General features: G+C 37.0%; 1 protein-coding gene across 1 annotated transcript; it reads left to right on the top strand.

Annotated features, from left to right (window-relative positions):
- Positions 1–6: 6 nt before the first annotated feature.
- Positions 7–21,133, top strand: LOC129274975 (nucleolar MIF4G domain-containing protein 1-like). Its single transcript, XM_064108767.1, has 16 exons — positions 7–59; positions 5,204–5,455; positions 6,181–6,312; positions 6,919–7,072; positions 8,269–8,944; positions 9,646–9,716; positions 10,410–10,538; positions 12,417–12,541; positions 13,070–13,163; positions 13,742–13,844; positions 14,630–14,760; positions 15,367–15,484; positions 16,815–16,953; positions 17,533–17,697; positions 18,883–19,014; positions 19,871–21,133. The coding sequence occupies exons 2-16, from the start codon at positions 5,216–5,218 to the stop codon at positions 20,165–20,167; spliced, it is 2,706 nt and encodes a 901-aa protein (XP_063964837.1). The 5' UTR covers positions 7–59; positions 5,204–5,215; the 3' UTR covers positions 20,168–21,133.
- Positions 21,134–22,768: the final 1,635 nt, after the last annotated feature.

Below are 22,768 nucleotides of genomic sequence, written 5' to 3'. Positions count from 1 at the left end.
AGTATTGCGCAAGAGTCGAGTTGGTACAACTTCAAGCGAGATACCGCGCTGCTGAACCAGTGAGTAATAACAATGAGAAAACTGCATTATCTGGAATTTAGAATATCAGATTTAAAGTACATTTTTAAGTCATAATCAATAATAGTTGTGGCATGCCATATTTTTTGCATAAGATCAAGCAGACATTTGCAAGATAAAGTCGAAAATGAAAACGTGGGCGAATCAGATTGCATGCTGAGCCTGAGCACGCGGTCTGTCCTGCAGCTGCATCGGCGCTTACCACTTGAATCCCCCGGGCCGACCCGCAAGCTAGCTGCCCTGGGCTGGGCCCGTCTCCCATCCCAGCAAGTTCCCACACGCGCACATGTGTGTGTGAGGATATGGATGGATGGCCAATGGCTATGCCTATGTCAACTGGCCTGCACAGGTTGGTTGGTGTTGGAGTTAGGTTGGCGCTCTTCAATCTAGTACTAGTTAGTAGTAGATTATGCGCCAGGTCTTTTCCGAGTTGCTTAATTCCCGCTTCAAAATGAATGTCCTTGGCGTTGGACTAGTCTGAACTGTCATATATCGATATAGCGAGATACAATATAATTATGATTACCTCCAGTCATTGACATTGTGCGATATTGTACGTCATAGTGTAACAGTAAATTTTGCTGGGTTTATTTCTCTAATCTGTACTCTTGCATTTGGCTTTCCATACTTTATTGTTTACATTCAACTTGTTTATTTCCATTCCAACTCATCTCATCCTTCTTTCCATCCTCACAATCCACATACATTGTCATGCCTCATGGGGCCTGTTGCATGACAAGATGAGCGATACGTAGGAACGTCCTAGGACCATTCTTCCGAGATAGGAAGATTGGTGACAAATCAGCGCTTTCCGTTTCACGAAGGCAATTTTGTCTTTCAAGTCCGCGACATCGTTTGATATCGATAGTATCGGAAAAATATTTAGTCTTCATCGTCACCTGAACCTTTTATTTCGGAATGACGACTTTTCATAAAATCATATATTTCAATAAAAGGGGATCAAATAATATTTTATTTATTACTGATTGTAGAATTGATGTACATGGAGCTTAATTTATGAGGTAAAAAGAGAAAAAAATTCAAGATTCACAAACATAACTGGATAAGATCGAAATTATCATTATTTCCCTTATTCAGAACACGGTGTCCTTTTAGAGACACCTTTCATTGATATTTCAACGAAAGAGACCCTTGTCTGACATAAAATTGATTTAACTAAGTAATTTCGACATTTGATTAGTTCAGTATTCTGTATTTTTATAGAATACATATATATAATGATGATTTTGCAAATTATGCGTTAATATGTTATCTGTTGAGGTAAAAATAGGGTTTGAATGGAGTAAACAAAATCAACAGTGTCTGATTGTATGAGACTAAAAAGGAAAATATGAGAGGCTGCCTGTGAAAAATCTAATTTATTTATTTTATTTGTCAGATATAACGCAAGAAATACAAATGTGAGTGTTTAGAGTATAAACATACCTCAGTTGCATGATGAGTAACCGAAGACAAGGAAAATATGAAAATTGCTGCAAACATGTCCAAGTGGATAAAGTAGTGCTTTGCAAAAATAATTAAAACATAGAAAAAGGTGTGCAATCCGAATGGAAAAAAATACTATTTACAGAAATAATGCTAAAAATTACAATGATCATAAAGGTCATCCCCGGGGGGGCCACTTACATTGACGAGTGGATACCATGCGCGACCAAAAAAACACGTAAAAAGGATGTCTTTTTTCAAGATAGGGCACGTTACGTACGTAACGTGATAAGGGTGTCAAAAACACAAAAATATTGATAAAAGGGTATCTATATACGTGTTTAGGGTCAAATATTCGGGGATGATAAAACAAAATAAAAATGTTTGATAAAGGATGTCCTTTTTGCCCCAACACTACGTGTTTAGAGTCCGATTTGCGCGAGATGTGGAAGGTGGGGCCGACTAAACCAAAATAATGGTGTGTATAAAGGTAAAACCGACGACCGACGGACCCGTGACATAACAATAAAATATCGCTGTACTTGTTTAGGGGCTCAATTCTGGAAATAATTGCCAATAGTATTCGGTTTCTAATACTTGTTAAGGTTAGGGTTTCACACGCCAATACTTGTTAAGGGGTGCATTTTCAGAATATGGAAAATACGTGTTTAGGGTGCTTTTCAAAACCCCGTGGTCGCGCATGGTATCCACTCGTCAATGGAAGTGGCCCCTCCGGGAGGTCATCTTTAAAGTCGATCACTGGAAGCTAATATAAGAATATAAGGTGTAAGAATATAAAAAATATATATGTTCAAAGTTGAGGAGTAAAGACTACATTATTGCTTTAACATTATACATGGGGGCCGAAAGGGGCATACCCGACGATTTAAAATGCGCCTCTTTGTATGGATTTTCCATAATCTTTTCTTTAATGAACTTATCTTCATTTGTAATGATTGTGATGGATTTGTAAGATATAGGCCTAATCTATATCTTAAATTCAATTAGCTATTTTGTTACTGCAGATTTTTTGTATTGTTTCACTGTTTCACATCTCAATTAGCCCAAATCCGACAATTAATTTTCATTGATTAAAATTAATTTCAGCCAAAAAATAATAATTATAATGAAAATTAAATAAAAATAAATAAATGATTTACCATGTTTAACATTTAAGTTTGTATCATGTTTTTTTTGCTGAACGTCATATAAATACTTTTTTACCTTACATAATTTCTTTAAAAAAAAATGTTTTCATGTTGTTTAATTATGAGAAAGCATGAGGGATCAGAGAGATAGTGCCACCCATTTCGATATTAAAAAAAAAATTAATGGAAATGGTGTGGGGATAGGACGGAGGGAGAATAAAAGAAAACATATTAAAAAAATATTTGGGCCTACTTTACCCCGGACATAATACCCCGGAGAAGTTAAAGTGACATCTGTTTTTGGTCGTCTTGCCGTGCAAAAAGACGACCTGAAATTGATGACAACTACATGTAGCCCCCATATAAAAAAATAACTTGGTGCCACGGATAAAATGCATCAGTGTGCAACACCAAAAAATGTTTAAAGGTGATATGTCAGTGAGTGTGGCTTGCCGTAAACGCATTTTCTCTCAATGCCGACGGTGGCGGGGCGGTGTGCAAAGAAGATCATGCCTCTGAGGACATGTCTGGAGGTGTCTTTCCAAGGACCATTCTTCGTATCGCCCAAATCGGCTTTGTGAAACAGTTGAGCGATATCTCGTTCTTACGTAGAATGGTTCTACGAAAGACCCTTTCATGCAGCAGGCCCATGATCTCATCTTTCATTCAATCTCCACAATACATCTCACATAGCAACACAGGTTCATTGCATTTCATTCTTTCATTCAGTTTCCCCTCAGTCATGCTTCCTGGTGTTCCATTAGCTTTCCATTCCACATGGTCTTATTGTTTAATTCTCATTAGGATTCAGTTTAACTCATGATCACCCTTCTCTATTCTCTGATTGGTTCTTATTTTTAAATAGGGTTAGTTCATTTTATAGTTCATACAATTTTCCTTGTTTTTGATTGGTTGATTTCTATGATTATCCAATGTGGGTACATTGGCAGAACTTCCCAGAAGATTAGATTGGAAAGTAAAGGGAGTGCTGATCTGGACTTCATCGTGTTAAGTTCTAATTTATTCTGTGTTCACCCTATCTTCAGTCTAATAATTTTAGTTCAATTAAAGTTAGGAGAGCTTTGGAGACTGAAGTGCAAGAGTTTATGATTTTGGAGTGTACAAACGGTCATGTTACAATAGTATGCAAACTTATAAGAAGCTAGGTCGAAGCTCAATTTTAGTAGTCTAAGAATTATTACATCACTGATCATCAGAACAAACATGACAAAAGGAAGAGAGAGATCAGTGGAACATTCTTATCTCTTTGTTTTTTTCACATAATTCAGGATGACTTTATAATCTGCATTTTTTTCCTATTAATGTTGCTAGATCTGATATTGGGTTGTTTAATCACAGGCTTCTTTGTATAGTTTGCACAGCTTCAGGTCTGGTCCCTTTCAAGGTCTTTAAATCCTCTTCAGTCTACTTGGAACGATCTACTTGGCTTTTAATTTCTCATCTGTCAGACTCCTGCAGAGTGGTTGTACATCTTCCCTTTTTCATGCTTTTCTTTTAAATCAGACAGACGGACCAAGTCGAGTGAATTAGATTATACAATGTAAATGAAAAATGACAACACGGGCGAATCAGATTTCAAGCTGAGCATGCTGTCTGTCCCGCATCATTCACATGATGCAATCAGGCACCGAACAATGGCAATGCTTGGAAATTTTCCCCTGGCTGGTGCTATATTTAGGTGCCATTAATTTCTTGACAAATTGTCACCCTAGAGTTTGTTCAGGTCTACTTGCAGCATTGCAATCTGATTCGCCAATGATAGTGCAGCAGCCATCTCGGCTTTTGTTTGTCATGGAAAAGCAGTTGTGCAATGTCAATGGGTGCCCTGGGCTGACTCAGACCCTCATTGACTTCTCAGCCAGACAATGAATTAGAACATGACATAATTGCAAGGCTGAGCGATTGGCTCAGCGATAGCGCAGTTATATTTTTCACGACAATTAATGGTGGTCTAACCATTGGCATCTTCAAAATTTTCCAAAAATATTCCCTCTACCCTCGTACAAGTGTAGAGTGGAATTCACTTTCTCCCACTACTAAAAATGCACCCGATCTAGCTGCATTTAAGAAACAGCTGAGCAAAAATTAAAAGAACTAATTAAAAGAACTATATATAGCGGCAGCGATTGCATGAATGGCCTGCACGTCTATAGCCTCTTTGAGGCGTCCAAGTGCAGTATTTACAAGACAAGACACGCTGTACCTAAAAACTCTATAACATAATTAGGCCTATCATTTCGCAAATACTGTAACTAGATTTTGATTTGTCAACACATTTGGAATGGTCATATTGTGCTGTATCTTTATAGAGTGTAGGCCTTTGTTTTCCCTTTTCCTTTATGTTAGGTTAGATATGCCATTCAGAAAATTTTCAGCTAATTCCCATATTTCCATAAGAATTGAGCTTAAATTGTAATTCATGATTTTGTAGATTCATCATCCAAGTATTGTTTAAAATAAATGATAATGCATCCTCATATTTACTTGGGTGGAATTTATTCATATTTTAGCTCGGCCTGAAGATGAATTTCGGTAGGAGCCAGCGGGGAGGTTCGCGTCGTCCGATGCAACAGAACCTGAGGAGGGCGCGGAAAGCTATGAAGAAAATGGTCCAGACAGCCGAGGATGAAAGTCAGGATGGAAACGTGCTCTCGGACGGGAGAAGCTTTAAGAAAGAGAAAGGGCAGATGTCTCGAAAGCAGAGGAGGAAAGAAAGTAGGAAGATGAAGAAAGCCAGGAAACATGCCTTTTTGTCTGGAAAAGTAAGATGAATAATTTCTTGTAGATTTAAAACCTGGCCCAATTTTCTGCAATTGTAACCCGTGGAGGCAGTCTGTAGTCCAGAAACAGGAATAAGTTTTTGAATTAGCATTTGTTTTATTCAGGGCACGACACTGGCACTGATCCGACGGTCCCAGACCAGTAAAACTTGCTGTAGGGCCAGTAGTTTTTCAGAAATTGCCAGATTTACTGGTCCGACATGACCAGTAAAAATATATCAAACTGATACAAAAGATATTTTCTCCTCTTTTGTAAATTATAAAAATGGCTCTGGCATCTTAAAAAATGGCTCCCCAAAATTGAGAAATGGCTCTCATGAATTATGTTGTGGGGGCGCAATAAGAGCAATTAAAGTCAGCAAAATAAACTCAAAGTCTCTTTTATATTTTTCCTTATTTTGGGGGACCAGTAAATTTTAGGTTCGGACCAGTAAAAAATTGAAAAATTGGGGATCTACTGGTCCGACATGAATAGGTTGGACCAGTAGAAAAAAGTTTTAGTGTGGAGCCCTGTTTTGTTCATTTATAATATTATAATGAGTGTCAAATATGCCCACTAGAAAACTAAGATGAAAGATTGTGAAACAAAGACTATATAACAAAAAAAGATGCAAGGTAAAATTGAATGAAATCACAAATCAAGGTGTACAAATTGGTTATTCTCATATCCACTTTCTGATTCTCGTGCTTTCTATTTATTTCTCCAGGATTTGAGTACTGTGGGTGAGGAGAAGAAGAAGAAGTCGACAAATAAACCAAAGTCAGAAAAGAAAAGTGCTCCCACACAAGTGTCAAAGACAGCCGAGAAAAAAGCAATGAGAGAAGAGAAACTGAAGAGGGTAAGTATAATATCATACTTATTAGATCAAATTTTGGTGTTTAAGGTACGATTGCTCAGTGAGTAGAAGGATGGTCTTGCAATATGATAAATTAATAGTAATGATAATAAATTGGTACTGCATGCAGTCAAAAATCCATTAAGTTTACACTCTTCATGGATTCATTTTCAGGTCATTAGTTTAAGGGAGATTGTCTTGTGTTTTCACAGGGAATTCGACACCATTCAGATAAAAATAGCCTGCGGAAGCAGGAGATTGATGACCAGCAGACTTTATGTAATACCACTGGAAATTGCTGTCTGGTTAAGTTATTATAGTTGCCTGAAGCTAAGCAGGCTTGTCAAAGGTACATCGGTTTGCTCTCCCCCTGTTTCTGTTTCTGTTACATGCATTTCCAATGCATTTCACAAGGTATGGGGTCAGCAAATAATAATTCCACTCCCCATGAAGGCCGACACCCATCTGACATTCTTGTCTTTAAAACGTGTTAGGTTTTCAAAATTTCAACAATCAGTGATGATTCTGTTAATTTTTCATTTACATGTATATATCACAAGCAAGGAAGTTCTGTGAATATATGTTTCTCTTCACCCTCTGTCGGTGCAGGAGAAAGAAGAACAAAGAAAGCGTGAGCTCCTGGCGGCTAACGAAGACGAGGAAAAGAACATCCGACGTCTGGAGAAAGGTCTTAACTTCCGGAAGAAGAGGAAGACCAAAGAGAAGATAACTCCAACTGCATTCAAGGATGATGGCCTTGATTGTATCCTTCTGTTTACTTCAAATTTGAGATAATTAAACTGGGTTCCAAAAGAAACTTTACAAACCCACTACACAAATTCCACTCAGTCAAAATCAACAAACTTTTGATACAGGCTAGCTTAAAAATCTTTACTAAGCACATGTCAAAAACAAAGAGATTGGTTTAAAATTAAAGAGACTGTAGCCCTCAAATCAATTGGTTCCATAACCCAAAGTCACAAAATGGCAAAGAGAAAGATTAATGAAAATTAGATGGGATTAAACAAACCTACCAGTTTATTAAAATTTACAGTATGACCATCGGCATGTTTAATTGATTGCCTCAGTAACTACGAAGTTACAGGAAGTTGAAATTAACATTTTAAATACACCTATTGAGGTCAAAGAAGCATAATGCATGAATGGACTCAATAGCAGTCAAGCAAAGAATGACCATTTGGTTTAATCCCATTTTAATTGGCATTTCTGTTGCCATTTTGTGACTTTGGATTCCGGAACCAATTTATTTGAGGGGCTACAGCCTCTTTGTTATTGACATGCGCTAAGTAAAGATTATTGAAGCTATAGCCTGTGTAAAAAAAAAAATCAAAATTTTGTTCATTTTGACAGTGTGGAATTTATGTAGTGCACTTGTGAAGTTTGATAAGTTTCTTTTGGAACCCAGTATAGTTTCAAAATAAAAATACATGTTCAATTGCAGGGCTTAAAAGTACTCCAGGCTGAAAATTATTGTATCTAAATTATTCAATGAGAAAAAAGCTGAAAATTACTTAAAAATCTGATAACAAATAATGACATTATTGAATTCTAAGGTTAAGTAATATTTTGTGAAAACATATGCACACTGTCATGAATATGCAATAGATGGGTCGATGATGTCATGTCGCCACTTTTTGTGTTATTTTATATTTTCATACAAGTGGGTGTGATATGCAAATGTGAAATAATTTTAGTTATGAACATAATTCTTTGGCATAGAGTGGCTTAAAAAACTATATAAACACAGATAATAATCAAAGCATCTGTTCAAGTTTTCCTTGAAGCACAAATGCTTTAAGTTAATGTATACTTTTTGAAAGTTCACATTCTCTCAAGATTTTGTGCTATGCAACTGTATGTGTAGTGCATTTTACAAATGTATGTCTTTGATATGAGATAGGAAAATTCAGATCATTATCCTTAACATTACTGCTCTAGATTTACTAGATATTGTGAATCCTCAAATCTTGGAAGCAGCTATGGATGAAGAGTTGATGGATTTTGGAAAGAATGCGGATGACAGTGAGGCGGAAGGTAGTGGAAATGATAGCTTGGAGGAGGATGGTGAGAGTTTGGATTCGGATGGTGATTTAGAAGATGACACGGAGGAGGAAGAACTGATGGACAAAGAGAGGACGGCTAAGAGGAAATCGTCTGATGACCAGTCGGAATCGAGAAAGAAGTCCCGACTCTCAGATGAAGATGATGGGTTAGACTTGGATGAAGATGATAGTGAGATGAAAGACAATTTAGAGATGATCACCAAGAATTCTCTCCAACATGGAAAGAAAGGAAAAGTAATTGATACAGGGAGTAAACAAAGAACAGATTTGAAACAGGGGAAAAATGACTTTGATAGCAATAGTGATGACGAAGACTTTGACGATGATGATGATGGTGAGGAAGAGGACTTTGATGCTTCTGATGAAGATGAAAAGAAAAAGACACCCAAGATGGACCCCTACGGTAACATCATCGGGGAGAAACCTCCAGAGAAGTCATCCACTTACATCCCTCCGCATAAAAGAGCCGAGATGATGGGGCAGTCCATGGATGCCGAGAAGAAAGCTAAGATGGATCGATTGAGAAAACAACTCAAGGGATCAATAAATAGGTATGATGGTGATATGGTGATGATGGTGATGTGGTGGTGATGATGATGATGATGGAGGTGGTGGTGGTGGTGGTGGTGATGATGATGATGATGATGATGATGATGATGATGATGATGGTGGTGGTGGTGGTGGTGGTGATGATGATGATGATGATGGTGGTGGTGGTGGTGGTGGTGGTGATGATGCTGATGATATGATTGTAGGTGATGATGATGATGATGATGATGATGATGATTAATGGTGATGTTGATTGAGATGATGATGATGGAGATGGTGATTATGGAGATGATGATTGGGACAATGATGTGCTGATGATGATTGTGATGGTGATCACCATCATTGATGGTGATGCTAATGTTGATGGTCGTGATCATGATTATAATGGTTGTGATTGTATTGGTCATTATCATGATGAATTTATAAAGTATTACTATTAAAAGAAACAAGATCCTTAAATTCTCATTGAAGTATTTACATTACCCAATCACTTGAAATGTATGAAAAGGGGTAACATGTACTAAACAGACGAATTTGATTCGTGGGTGTCCAATGCAGAACTAATGAGGAGGGAAGTTCCATAGAAAAGGTGGGTAATTCAATCCCAGTGAGTGTAAAAGTACTTCACTGAGTAGGTTGAAAAATAATGATAGAGGAATGAACATAAAGCAAAGAATGACGAATCTATTTTTTTTCCTTACAGGTTGAGTGAAAGTAACATAGTCTCCATCTTGAATCAAATAGAAGAACTCTACCTCACAAACAGCCGCAATGGTAAGTCTTCCTTTTTGCAGCATAATCTCAATGTATTCCCACATATACATTCTTTTTGTAGAGTATGTGAATCTTTGTAGTAATTGTATCAAGATGACTGATGATACAACTTGAGGTCCTAGTGAATCTTCCTTTCAGTAGAATTACAGACTTGCCAAGTCTTACATTGTTTACAATGCCCTAAATGGTAGTTGCCCACAATATATTTCAGATTTGTTCATTCAATTATCAACACCCACTTATACCGTACCATAAATGCTGATAGTTACGGGATCTTTATACAAAAATGTAAAACACAGAAGGGAAAGAAAAGGATATCAGTACACGGTTCAATTCTGTGGAATAATATTCCATCTGCAGTAAGAAGGGCTGCAACCTGGCAATCATTTATTTCATCCTATTGGAGAAACCGTATATATTAACCCAGGTTATAAGACACAACTTGCTAAAGTTTACTCTTTTTGTAACATTCTAATTTTGTTGTCCTTTGTTTTTTTCTTTTGTATGTGTATAAATTTGCAGGGCCCTCTGGGAGAACAGTGTACGTCACTGATGAGGCTACCTGGATGAACAAGACTTTATAATAATGATAACAATAATAATACATCTTTGATCATGTTGCATTTATGCAAAATGTGAAACAACCCTCTTGAAGCATAATTTTTATTTCAATTTCTTGATAATCTTTGACAGATATGAACGAGACTTTGTGTGATCTGATCCAGGATGCTTGCATTAGTTCAACTCTCACTCCCGACAGACTTGTCATGGAACACGTCCTTCTCATATCAGTCCTACACTCGGTCATTGGCAGTGAAGTGGGTAAGTTGCCCTGAGAAGAAGGAATCATTATAAAACATTCAAATCTGTGATAGTAGTGTAGGACTGTTATTTTGACATATAGTTTAGTTATTAATAGTTCAAGCTTTGGTATTTAGTTCAGCTTTGTTTACATTCTTCGTGCTTCTGTTGTCATCCATTTACATTTGACTTTCAACCTGCTTCTCCTGTCATTCCTTTCCTATTCAGATGTTTCATTCATTACATTCCCACATCTGATTCTTTTGTTCAACATTCTTATTATGTAATCATCCCAACATCTTATTCATCTCCATCCTCTATCTCTTATTGGTTATTTTTATGAATTAGACTTTTCCACTTTCAGTTGGCTTCTCCATTCTCTTTATTTTCATTGGTTGATTTTGTGTAAATGAAATATATGCTAATTTTGTAATGCATGAGTTTTACTGAGGCAAGGAAGCCCAGCAAATAAAGCAGTGCACTACGAGACTTCATCGAGTTAAGTTCAATTTTGTTCCTGTGTCTTCATAGTTAAGTTCCATCTTCTCCTCTCCGTTTCCTTCTGTTTGATGTATGATTGAGCTTGTGTTATTCCTATCTTCAGTTAAAGGAGAATGAAACTCTTGGAGCAAGTTAGCTTTTGTGAAAGCAGAAAAATAAAAAAATAAGATCAACAAAAGTTTGAGTAAAATAGGACTAGCAATAAAAAAGTTATGAGCATTTGAATGTCGAGATCACTAATGCTATGGAGATCCTCCCATTGGCAATGCGACCAAGATCTGTGATGTCACACACGTACAACTCTCCCATTTGGACACTGAAAATATACCCCAAAACATTTCTTTTTGCTCATTCTAATCATATGACAAATGATTCATCAATGATATAATGTTGTGAAACCTCTGTACTTGTCATCTCATAAAGAGAACACCTCACCTTGTGATAGACTCTATAAAAGTGAGAATATAAGTGAAATAAGTACTAAAGTAATGAGGGAGTTGTACGTGTGTGATATCACAGATCTTGGTCGCATTGCCGATGGGAGGATCTACATGGCATTAGTGATCTCGACATTCAAATGCTCATAACTTTCTTATTATTCAATCAATCTTCCTCAAACTTTCAACAATATTTTTCTTTGATTTTTCTCTTTGATATGGATTCAGCTGGTTTCAAGGGTTTCATTCTCCTTTAAACATTTATTTTCCCCTTAAGACTTGTATTATTTTCAATCCAAAACAGCTGTGTTAACATTTTTTTGTAATGCTACATATAGATGGTTTGAATTAAGAAATTTAAAACGGCTGTTTTTTACTTGCTGTATGGCCGCCGTAGAGCAAATGTGACTGAGGTATTTATAGCTTGTATGCTATCAAACAGGCTGAATGTGCACCATTTGTACTGTCTAAAATGTACCATTGCATGTCTGAAGAAGTGACGGCACAATATGATTCAATTCATTGCGCTTAGTAGTTCAGTTGCAATATGCATGAGGCCTAGTGGTTAAATGTGCACTGCTGCTGCCGATATGATGTGCGCTTGAGAAAAATGTTGCTTTTTTGCTTTCAATGATTCTTTCCTTATTTCCATAGATTATCATATGTGGGGAAAAATCCATTATTCATATTTTTCAATATCTTCCCGAGGCATTGTTCAACGTAAATAGCGAATATATTCTTATTTTTGTGATGGTACAACATTTTGCATTTCATGAAAGAAAGAGACTCTCTATTTAACTCTGCTATGCCTTGGTGAATAGAGCATATATCTGTCACCCCATGCAAAATTTCGTAACATCGCATTCATGCCTATTAGCTACTTGTATAATAGTCTTTAAGCATGTTCAGTTTTTTGCTAATGAATGTAGTAATTCCATTAAATGCCATACCATTCATGTAGGTGCCCATGTACTGCAGTCCGTAGCAGCTTGTTTTGATAAGACTTATTGTGATGATGGTAACTATGGCGACAGCAAGGAAATAGACAACACCATCTTGCTCTTCATCCATCTTTACAACTTCAAGGTGAGAGGGATTTGGGATGTGATATTCATTAAATGGAATATAAAAATCTCTTTTTTCTTTATAAAATAATTTTTTTTTAAAGAAATACCATACTAATTAGAACATTGTAGGAGTAGTAATCCCGGTTTTAAACCTGGTTTAGTTCCTGACTACGAGGTGGCTGGATTCAACTCACACTCAGATAGATCATCCTTACTTCGGTGCATGCTCCTCCATCAACCCAACCCTTCTACTCTCCTCCACCACTCGCTTCTTCTAGGTCTTCTTCAGTCACCCCCTTCTCCTTTGACCATCCACCTTGAACTCAAGAGCCCTTTTCACAGTCAGTTATAAAATATTTACTAAGATTGAATTTGAATCATAAATATTGAAATATTTGAATGTTTCGCCGATTGGCTTTTCTGATTCCTTGTGTTGACACAGTACAATGTGCTTCTCCTTTTTCATAAGTAGTGTTGTATTATGTAATCTAAGCTATTTGTGATACCTCTCAGCTTGAGTAACATTGTGTGCTCTTTCTTTCATTAGATTGTTCACTGTGTGCTGATATACGACTTGATCAAGAAATTCTCTGAAAGCTTCACAGAGAGACATATTGAACTGCTGCTCCAAATCTTAAAAAGTAAGTTCTTATGAAATGAGCAATACTGTGGAACGCAGAGATGCCAAATGTTCCTGTTATTTTTGTGTACGTGCTCCCTTTATTTTGCTATGAATAAGCCATTCCTTTTGTTGCCATAACTAATCTTTTTTTTTGTAGGAATAAGGCAATACGTTTTTTATGTTTTGTTACAATTTAAAAAATATCTGATCATGGAGTATGTGTCATAGTTTTGTATTATGCACGACCTGCTCTTCATAGATGGAGCCGCAGTGCCCATTCTCGGTTCAGGGCCTGCCTGATCCTTTACAGTGACCTTGGGTGCCGTTTTATAAAGCTGTTCATAAGTTAAGAGTGACTTTAAGATCGTATGGTGATCCTTTCATGCCGTAAATGATATCCACCATTAAATGTTCATTGGGGATTATTTAGCGGATAAGAAAGGTTCACCAGTCATTCTTAAAGTCGCTCTTAACTTACAAACAGCTCTATGAAACACCAACCAGATGCGTAGATTGCTCTGGCCTTTATACCTTACGAGCAGAATTCATGATGCACTACTGAGGCTTAATCTACTTGTTTGTTTGTCGATTTAATAGATGCTGGGACGACTCTCAGAAAAGACGACCCATCATCGCTGAAAGACATCATTCTTCTCATCCAGAGTAAAGCAAATCAGTGTCCAGATGAACTCAAACAACAGTATGTTATTTCTTATGTTATTTGAATGAATGGATGGATCGACAGTTGGACGATTAAACAAATGAATAATTGGATGGGTGAATGATTGAATGAATAGATCACTTAATGCTTGAATTCATAATACCTTTACATATCAAACTATGGCTTGTCTTATGTTTCTAAAAAGCAGAATACCAGACAGCAACCTGTCTATGTTACACACATGTTTGCAGTCAATCGCTAAATGGCGATGGCCAATCAAGATTAACATTCCAAGCACATTTTGTTCATAAACCTGACCAGGGACCAATGAGAACGGTGATTTCATATTTGCAATCCATCACAAACCTTTGTGTTATGGGGTCCTGGAGCCCATTGCATAAAACTTTTTACCTGAGAAAACTCAGGTTGTTTTTACCAGAGTTTTTGCCCTGTGTTAAAGTCAATGGCAGAAATCAGACTAACCTTAGTTTTCAGTTTTTTACCAGAGTCTTCTCAGGTAAAAATTTTTATGCAACAGGCCCCTGGTCATATGCTCTAATTACCACAAGAATTTAATATTGAACAGCTGAATGAAATCCAACCTGGATCTTGTTTGATATATACTTGTAATAATAAAACAAAATGCACAATCTCTATACAAAATTTTTACTAGCAGCCAATCAGATTTAAGTAGCTTTCAAATGTTATTGATAATTAGTTGTTATAACAAGTCTTATGAAAAGGGCCCCTGACCATATTTTGTAGTTTTCTTTCTTTTTTCATATTGTATTATTTGGATTGCAATCTTTATACTCTTTGCGCAGGTCGAGAGTGAAGTTTATGCTAGAGACAATTGGTGCATTACGCAACAACAATCTACGGAGGATCCCTAACTATGATCCTACAAACCTTGACAGGCTTCGAAAACTACATAGAAATATCATCAAAGACAGAGGTATTTTACCTTACCAGATAATACTTGTTCAAGGGGTGTGAGAGTTCGGTTTTTTTTAGCTAATTTCAGATTTTTTAGTTCATATTTTCGGCTTATTTTAGCTTTCTTCTTTACAATATAAGGAAGCTCTTTCAATTTCAGCATTTTTTCAGTCTTTTTATGTGACTTAATAAAAATCTCATATTTTCATGAAATTTGAAGCATTACATAATTTTTTATTATTTTAAAATCCAAATAAACTTTTTTGGGGTAGATTCCCATTTATGGTATTTGCAAAATATTTAATTTGACTATTATTTCATAATTGATTTCTGATATATTTAAATATATTAGAAGTGTTGTGGCTCAGTGGATAAGTCACTACTTTTAACCACAAGTTTTGCGGTTTGAGCCCCACCACAGCACTCGCGTCCTTTGGCAAGGGTGTTCATCTACATTTGCCACTCTCCACCCAGGTGTAGTAAATGGGTACCCGGTAGGAAGGAATTCGTTGAATGTTTTGAGTGTCCCATCATGGTAGCCGTGCTAAAGCCGGGGTAATAGTATGCAGCGCTGAGATAATTTGTATTAAGTCCTATATTAATGTTGCATATTATTATTTTGTAGGATGCAGTGATTCTACGCTTCACATCTCTTTGGCTGATCTCATCATGGCGGATCAAAGAGGCCGTTGGTGGATTGTAGGCTCAGCTTGGAGCGGTCTTGGACCGAGACAAGAAGTCGGGTAAGTTCATGAAAGTTCATCTTTGTTGGTTGAAAATTAAAAAAAATAAACTTTTTATCACAGCACATACAGAAATCTCTTAAGTTACCTCAAAAGACCCACATTATTTAGAGAGAGGTGTGAAAGAAACTTATCTACATCCGCTTGTTTAAACCTCCTTTCAACAAGGACAGGGGGCAATGCAAGCTTCTCAATGTCTATGACCCGATCATTGATCACTATTTGTCACGGAGGTCAAATTGGATCACATCGCGGAGGAAGGCTGCAGTCACTAGCCGAAAAGTTTGAGGTAACTCTTCGAGAATTCTTTGTGTGTTGTGATCAAAAGTTTAACTTTTTGTGAAGTCAGGTATTTGAACTATGAAATTATTTTAGTTTGTAAATGATTCTTGTTCCCCATGTAGACATTGTTTTATTTCATTTGTTTTACAAGGCCCCTATGAAAACCTGTCATTATGATCATGAAAGTTCATCTGTGTTGGTTGAAAATAAAATAAAGTTGAAACTTTTGGTCTCAAACACAAAGAAGAAATTTGAAGAATTACCTCGAAATTTTTGGCTGCTAACTGCATCCTTCCTCAGCGATGACCAAAGTGAGGGTCAAGGTCAAGTCCACCCCAACACAAAGTTGATTTGAATAAAAAGAGAAAATTCGAACAAGCATAACACTGAAAATTTCATCAAATTCGGATGTAAAATAAGAAAGTTATGACATTTTAAACTTTTACTTTTTCTTTCACAAAACAGTAATATGCACAACTCAGTGATATGCAAATGAGGTAGTTGATGATGTCCCCCTCACTTTCTTTTGTTTTTTATTGTTTGATTTATACAATATCTAAATTTTTGTTTAAACCTCAAAATGTTAAAACAACGATAACTACACATTTTCACGAGGAATAAAACTTTGTATCATATGGCAATGAGGAGAAAATTATAATATTTCATATTCCTTGTAATGAAATACAAAAGAAATAGTGAGTGGAAGGTGTCATCAGTTTCCTCATTTGCATACCAACCATGATATGAAAATAACTATTTTGTGAAATTATGCGAAACTTTAAAATGTCATAACTTTCTTATTTTACATCCGGATTTGTTGAAATTTTCAGTGTTGTGCTAGTTTGATTTTTCTCTTTATTCAAATCAACTTCATGATAGGGTGGATTTGTCCTTTAAATTTCACAGACTTTCTCATGAAATCAGTGTTAACAGGAACTAAATTCAATTAACTTTGAATTCAACTTGAATCATTGTGGGGAATGCTGTGTAGAACTGTGTACATGTGTGATCTGTTACTACATGTATATTGCAATATGTTTGTGTACAGTTCACAGTCATCTGGGCAGGCGGAGCAGATGGCTGGCAACAGTCAAGAAGGCAGTCAGAAGATTACCGAGTTGTCACGGCAACAGAGAATGAATACAGATATCAGACGTACTATCTTCAGTGTTATTATGACTGCAGAGGTATGTATTTCATTGAGATCAAATCACTATTCATTGAAAAAGGCCGTTGGATTGATGAGTATGGGATATATTTTTCTCAATTATTTGGCCATCATGCCATCCAATGTTGTGACCTGCACTATAGATTTGTTCTGCTACAGTGATTGTAAGAATATTTTTACGGTCACATACCTGACCTGTGTTTGACCTGACATGTCATATAGTTAGGCAGATGTAACATTTTGACCACCTGGTAATAAATAGGGTCTCTATTTCCACTGACCAGAGGAAGTGTCCGATACATAAATTTGTCTGGGAAATGACAGGCCCAAGGTATGTGAATGTCTTACAGTGTATATGATGACAAAAACATGTTTCCAGGGGTGGTCGAGTTTCGACCATCACCAGGGTATATAATGGGGTGACATTGATTGGAAGGGAGAGTTTCTTCGATATGAGATACTTCTCTGGATATTTTGATCTGATTAAAATGAACCTAATGAACCTGCACATACGCCTGTAGTCTACATTTTGTATGAGTTCGTAGCAGACTTAACAATATTATCGAGGGATGTTATATATTTTGTGTGTTATTTGTAGGACTACACCGATGCTTTTGAGAAGCTCGTCAGGCTAGGTCAGAAGGGAGGTCGCGACCGGGAAGTAGTCCATGTGACCCTCGACTGCTGCCAACAGGAGCGTTCTTACAACCCTTACTATGCCTACCTCGGTACTAAACTATGTCAGTTTGATAGGAAATTTAGGGTAAGATTTCTCCATCTGTGACTTCTATTTTCATACTTGTTGTATCGCTTTCCAATTCGCATTGTTCATATTTTGAGGTAAGAATGTGTATGTTTGTGAAGAATTTAACACATTTGGGACTGAATTTTTTGAAGCCTTCTAGATCAATTTTAATTCTTAAAATTGGCAATATTTTCATCTTTTTTTGATGCACTTTAAAGCATCAGAAATTATTAGAGATAAAAACAAAAAATGGACTAGAGTATTAGTCACAAATTTTCTAATGTTCATGAAATGCTCTGATTTTGATATTCCCATCTCTTGCCAGATTACAGATTTTACAAATTCTTTTGTCTTTCAAGTTCTTATTCTTTGGCCCATTTTAGCTAGTAACCAGAGGTTTTCTGTTTTGGGGTTATCAAAATGTATGTTTAGATATAAAATATGTGCCAAGGGATTCTGGAAGAAATTATTTAATTGCTGAGAAATTGACTAAATAAGCATGGTATTCCAACCAGATGTTGGTTATTTTTACAAGCAATAATAATACACTGTCCCACATTTGCTTATATGTGTTGGTGATCTTCAATATGATGTTTTTCAGTTTGGATTTCATGATATGCAATGTTCAGTTTATGTTATGGGTGTTTCATTAAGCTGTTCATAAGTTATGGAACACTTTACATGCGACTGGTGATCCTTTCTTGTGGTATGTGATACACACCAGATTTCCATGGCATTGATCTAGTTCATAAGAAAGTGTCACCAGTCGTTTGTAAAGTCGCTCGTAACTTACAAACAACTTTATGAAACACCCACCATGGTCCCGTTTTACAAAGAGTTACGATTGATCCGATCAGTCGCAACTATGGACGGCCAGCAACATCAACATCTATTATGGATGTTCAAAATATTTTCTAGCTATGACGTATATACATGCATTCATTGTTTTCTTGAAAATTTACTGCGCTTCTCTTTGCATACAAAGGGCATTGTGCAAACTTTTCGTAGAAAAAATTATGGTATGGATGGATTTCCATAGAGTTACCATTGATCGGATCAATCGTAACTCTTTGTAAGACGGGGGCCCTGCTGCTGATCTAGTTCTAGGATGATACATTAACCTTGGTTACTATAGACTTCCTCATGAAATTGGTGTTTAATGCAACTACTTTCGCTTATCTGTAAACCTTTTTTTTCTTGCAGATGGCCTTCCAGTTTGCATTATGGGATAAGATCCGTCTGTTGGATGAATTGAGTCCGTCTGCCTCCAAGAACTTGGCTCTCCTTCTCTCTCATCTCATGTCATCAAAGGCTCTTCCACTCTCCGTACTAAAGGTTTGTTTTCGAGAATTGATATTATTATGATCATTATTATTATTAGTAGTAGTTATATTATGATTATTATTTTGATAACTGGTATGATTATTATCATTTTCTTCAATTTTTTTTCTGCATAATCAAACATAAAAATAACAAAAAAGTAAAACAAAGTGCCACAGCTTGCAGGCTTTCCTACCCAAACTGGGACCCGTTGCACAAAAGTTACTATTATGGTAACTTTGCCACTCAATGGTAACTACTATGGTAACATTGGTCAACAGCCAATCAGAATCAAGGATTCCATTCAATTTACATGTGGATGGAAAAATTACCATAATAGTAACTTTTATGCAACTGGCCCCTGGGCTTGTATGGTGACATTCACAAAAATAAAAACACATACAGAACCTTGAACATTTATAAGGTTTGGCAACATAATGCCAAGATGTCACCCAAGGTTTCCACAAAATCCCTGATCTTTATCAAACAACCTGAACATTCAGGGTTCCCAGCCCATCAGGGAAATTAGGGAAAATTACTTTATTTTTTTCCAGTCGGGGAAAAATCAGGGAATTTGATTAAAAAATACCTCCAATCAGGGAAAAATGCCTCAAATGAGGGAAAAATCAGGGAATTTTGATCAGCCCAAAAATCGAAAGCACGGTAGTCAGATTCTTATATTTTGTTGCATATCAAAATAACATCCATTGAACTGGTTATGGTGGTACTAATTAGTTTTACATTATTGTTTTTATACTGAAAATAAATGTCATTCACTGCAACAACTTAGAAACCATGCGAAACTGGGAACAAACAACTTGAACATCGGAGACTTTATTTTCTTCCCAAATCAATGTTTTTCACCTTTCAGATCGTCGAGTTTGCTGACATGAACAAACACACCGTGAGATTCCTCAGCAGTTTGCTAACGGACCTCCTCCTCGAGAAACCAGACAACGTCATCACAACCGTCTTCGGAGGGGTTGCCATGGTTTCCAAGCTCCGAGTGTTGAGAGAAGGACTGGGTCTTTTCATGCATCACTTCTTGCTGAATGCGAAGAGGAAGGCGAAAGGAGGACAAGACGGGGAGGTTCTCGAGAACTTGAAGAAGAGGATATCCGTTGCGGAGTCTGCCATGCAAGGAGAGGAGGGACCGGTCAAATTGTAAGCTGGTTCTTGGGGTATTCTATGTCTAAAAAAGACATTGTCGGATGAGAGGAAAATCGCATTCTAGAAGGAAATTGAAAAGAATGTAGTTGTAGCAAACAATTATTTTATAAGAAAGTCTTTAAATCAAGGTTAATTGTCCAGTTATCAAAGATCAAGGTCTGGTACATTAACGTAAACGTAACTTAATGAAATAATGCTGAAAACCAATGACTCCAGAGATCACGAAAACAGAACAGTGTACTGATAATGCTTGGAAAAAGACCCAACATTTCGATGAAATGCTGTGCGATTACACTTTCTTCCAGAGCCATTTTGCACATATTTTTTATTTATACACCACCGGATGGTCATTATTATGGGATTATATTCAAACACATTATCAGATTGTTACCACAACTGGCATTCATCTGAAATGCTGCACCCTAAACCAAACCCCATTGGAGTTACATGTAATATTTCCAATACTGTATCCATTGTCTGAAAAATAATATTAATTGTCTATTTGGGGGATGTTAAGGTAACATGCCATTTCAAAGGTTGATCTTGTAATATACTTTTTTTTATTGATAGGGAAAATGTAACATGGATGCTCATCCAATTTGGTATTGACATTTTTGTTAAGAGCATTAAATTTGATATTTGATTCATTGCCATTATACCTAATACAGTTCCTATCGCATTTTCATAGTGAATTGTTCTAACGGGGATGCCTTATTCCATACGAGGACCAGGGACCATTGCATAAAAGTTACTATTATGGGAACTTTGCCGTCCAATGGTAACTACCCTGGTAACGATGTTCACCAGCCAATGAAAATCGAGGATTCCATGATAGTTACCATTGGATGGCAAATTTACCATAATGGTAACTTTTATGCAATTGATTTTAGCGATTGATCATAGGGTACGTAAAAATGTAACTTTATATTTACGTCATTTTACTCATATAAACGTTCAACATTTTACAATCCTTGATTCAGTAAATCATTTCCATATGTCCAAAATAGCATAGGCCCCAATATGGAACCCTGGGGAACTCCACATGTGAGTTCTTTTATATCAGAACTTTATACCATTCCTTGTAACAGTGATATGAAATGAAGCTTTATATTTACCTTGCATCACTGGCTCCATCCTCGACAAGTGTGTTCTTGAAATCTTGAGTAGCATTCTCCACCCACGCTTGCAGGTTTGTGTTGTTCCTATAAAGAACAAATAATTCATTGTTCCAGTATCTACATTATGATGTTTAAGATTGAGGGAGTTCTTCGATAGAAAATCACGGATGAATTCCATGATATCCTGAATGTTGAAATGACTCTGTCTGAAGAAGGATTCTCCCTTTTGGTACTTGCGCATCTCCTTCCAAGGTTATTTGTCGACTTCTACTTTCCCTGTCAGCATTTTGAGGGCATCAGGGCTGTAACAGACCTGTACGATTTTTCTGTATTTAGTACGATTTTTAAATTAAAATACGGGCATTTGATTTTTCTGTATTTCTATATGATTTTTCAAGTTAAAAATATATTTTTTTTATGTTTAAAAAAAAATTATTTGCGAGTTTGGCGTTCCATACTATATTCTTCGCCCCCTCAGCTCTTGGATTTCACCACATACGAATGCAAAGTGAGGTACCGATTCTCTGCATTCCAATAGACTTGATAGCCACTCGGCAAGGGGAATAGAACTGTACAAGCGATCAATAGTTAGATTGCGACCTCTCAGTTCACCATGCTGCTCTGTTTCAGTGATGAGATACTTTACCACATCCTCCACTCCTGTAAATCTCGGCCTCATATTTTCTGAAGAGATCTCTAATAAAGTTATCCCAATCCACCGCCGTCTTCTTGTAATCAAGCCCCGCCTGTGTGGCCATGCATCTGAGGGAGTTCTTCAAAAGAAAATCATGAATGAATTCCATGATATCCTTAATGTTGAAATGACTCTTTCTGAAGAAGAAATTCTCTGTGATAGATAATTCTACATCTTTGTGGACGTCGTTCTTACAACATCGCCATCGGAAACCATGATGCTTCCCTCTGGCAATGGGGGCATACCTTCTTGTCGCAGAGAAACCCTTGCCCCATCATCCACTCTACAACATCTCTTGGAGGACTGAGAAATAAACTGTAAAAGCTCCATGGGTTGAAGAAGTCGGATACCCTGCAGGTTCCTCATGGTGGTCCCATTTATCTGACGGAAATGTTCCTTGGCATGCTTCCAGGCACCCTCAATACGATTGGTGCACACCTTGATCTCTCCTGTTGTCGTGTGTCGGTACTGGGCTATGAAGGTCTCCTTGTGTATGACATTGAAGTGTTGGTAGCCGAGATCGTTGAGGGAAGCATACCTGACCGAGCCTTTGGTCAGGATGGTAGAGCCCTGCTGTGGCAGGTGATCTTGGCGAGAATCTCCTCCCTTCTATCCTCTACAGGGTACAGGATCAGCTTATTGGTCGCCCTCTCCACCAAGCCGACGACCCGCACCTTCATGCCGACGTTGGGATTTCCCTTGTGGTACTTGCATCTCCTTCCGAAGAGCAATTCTTAGACTTCTACCTCCCCTGTCAATATCATGGGGGCTTCAGGGCTGTAAATCT

This window comes from Lytechinus pictus, chromosome 13, assembly GCF_037042905.1.
Source record: "Lytechinus pictus isolate F3 Inbred chromosome 13, Lp3.0, whole genome shotgun sequence".
Lineage (NCBI taxonomy): Eukaryota > Metazoa > Echinodermata > Echinoidea > Temnopleuroida > Toxopneustidae > Lytechinus > Lytechinus pictus.
This window is presented reverse-complemented; position numbering and strand designations above follow the sequence as displayed.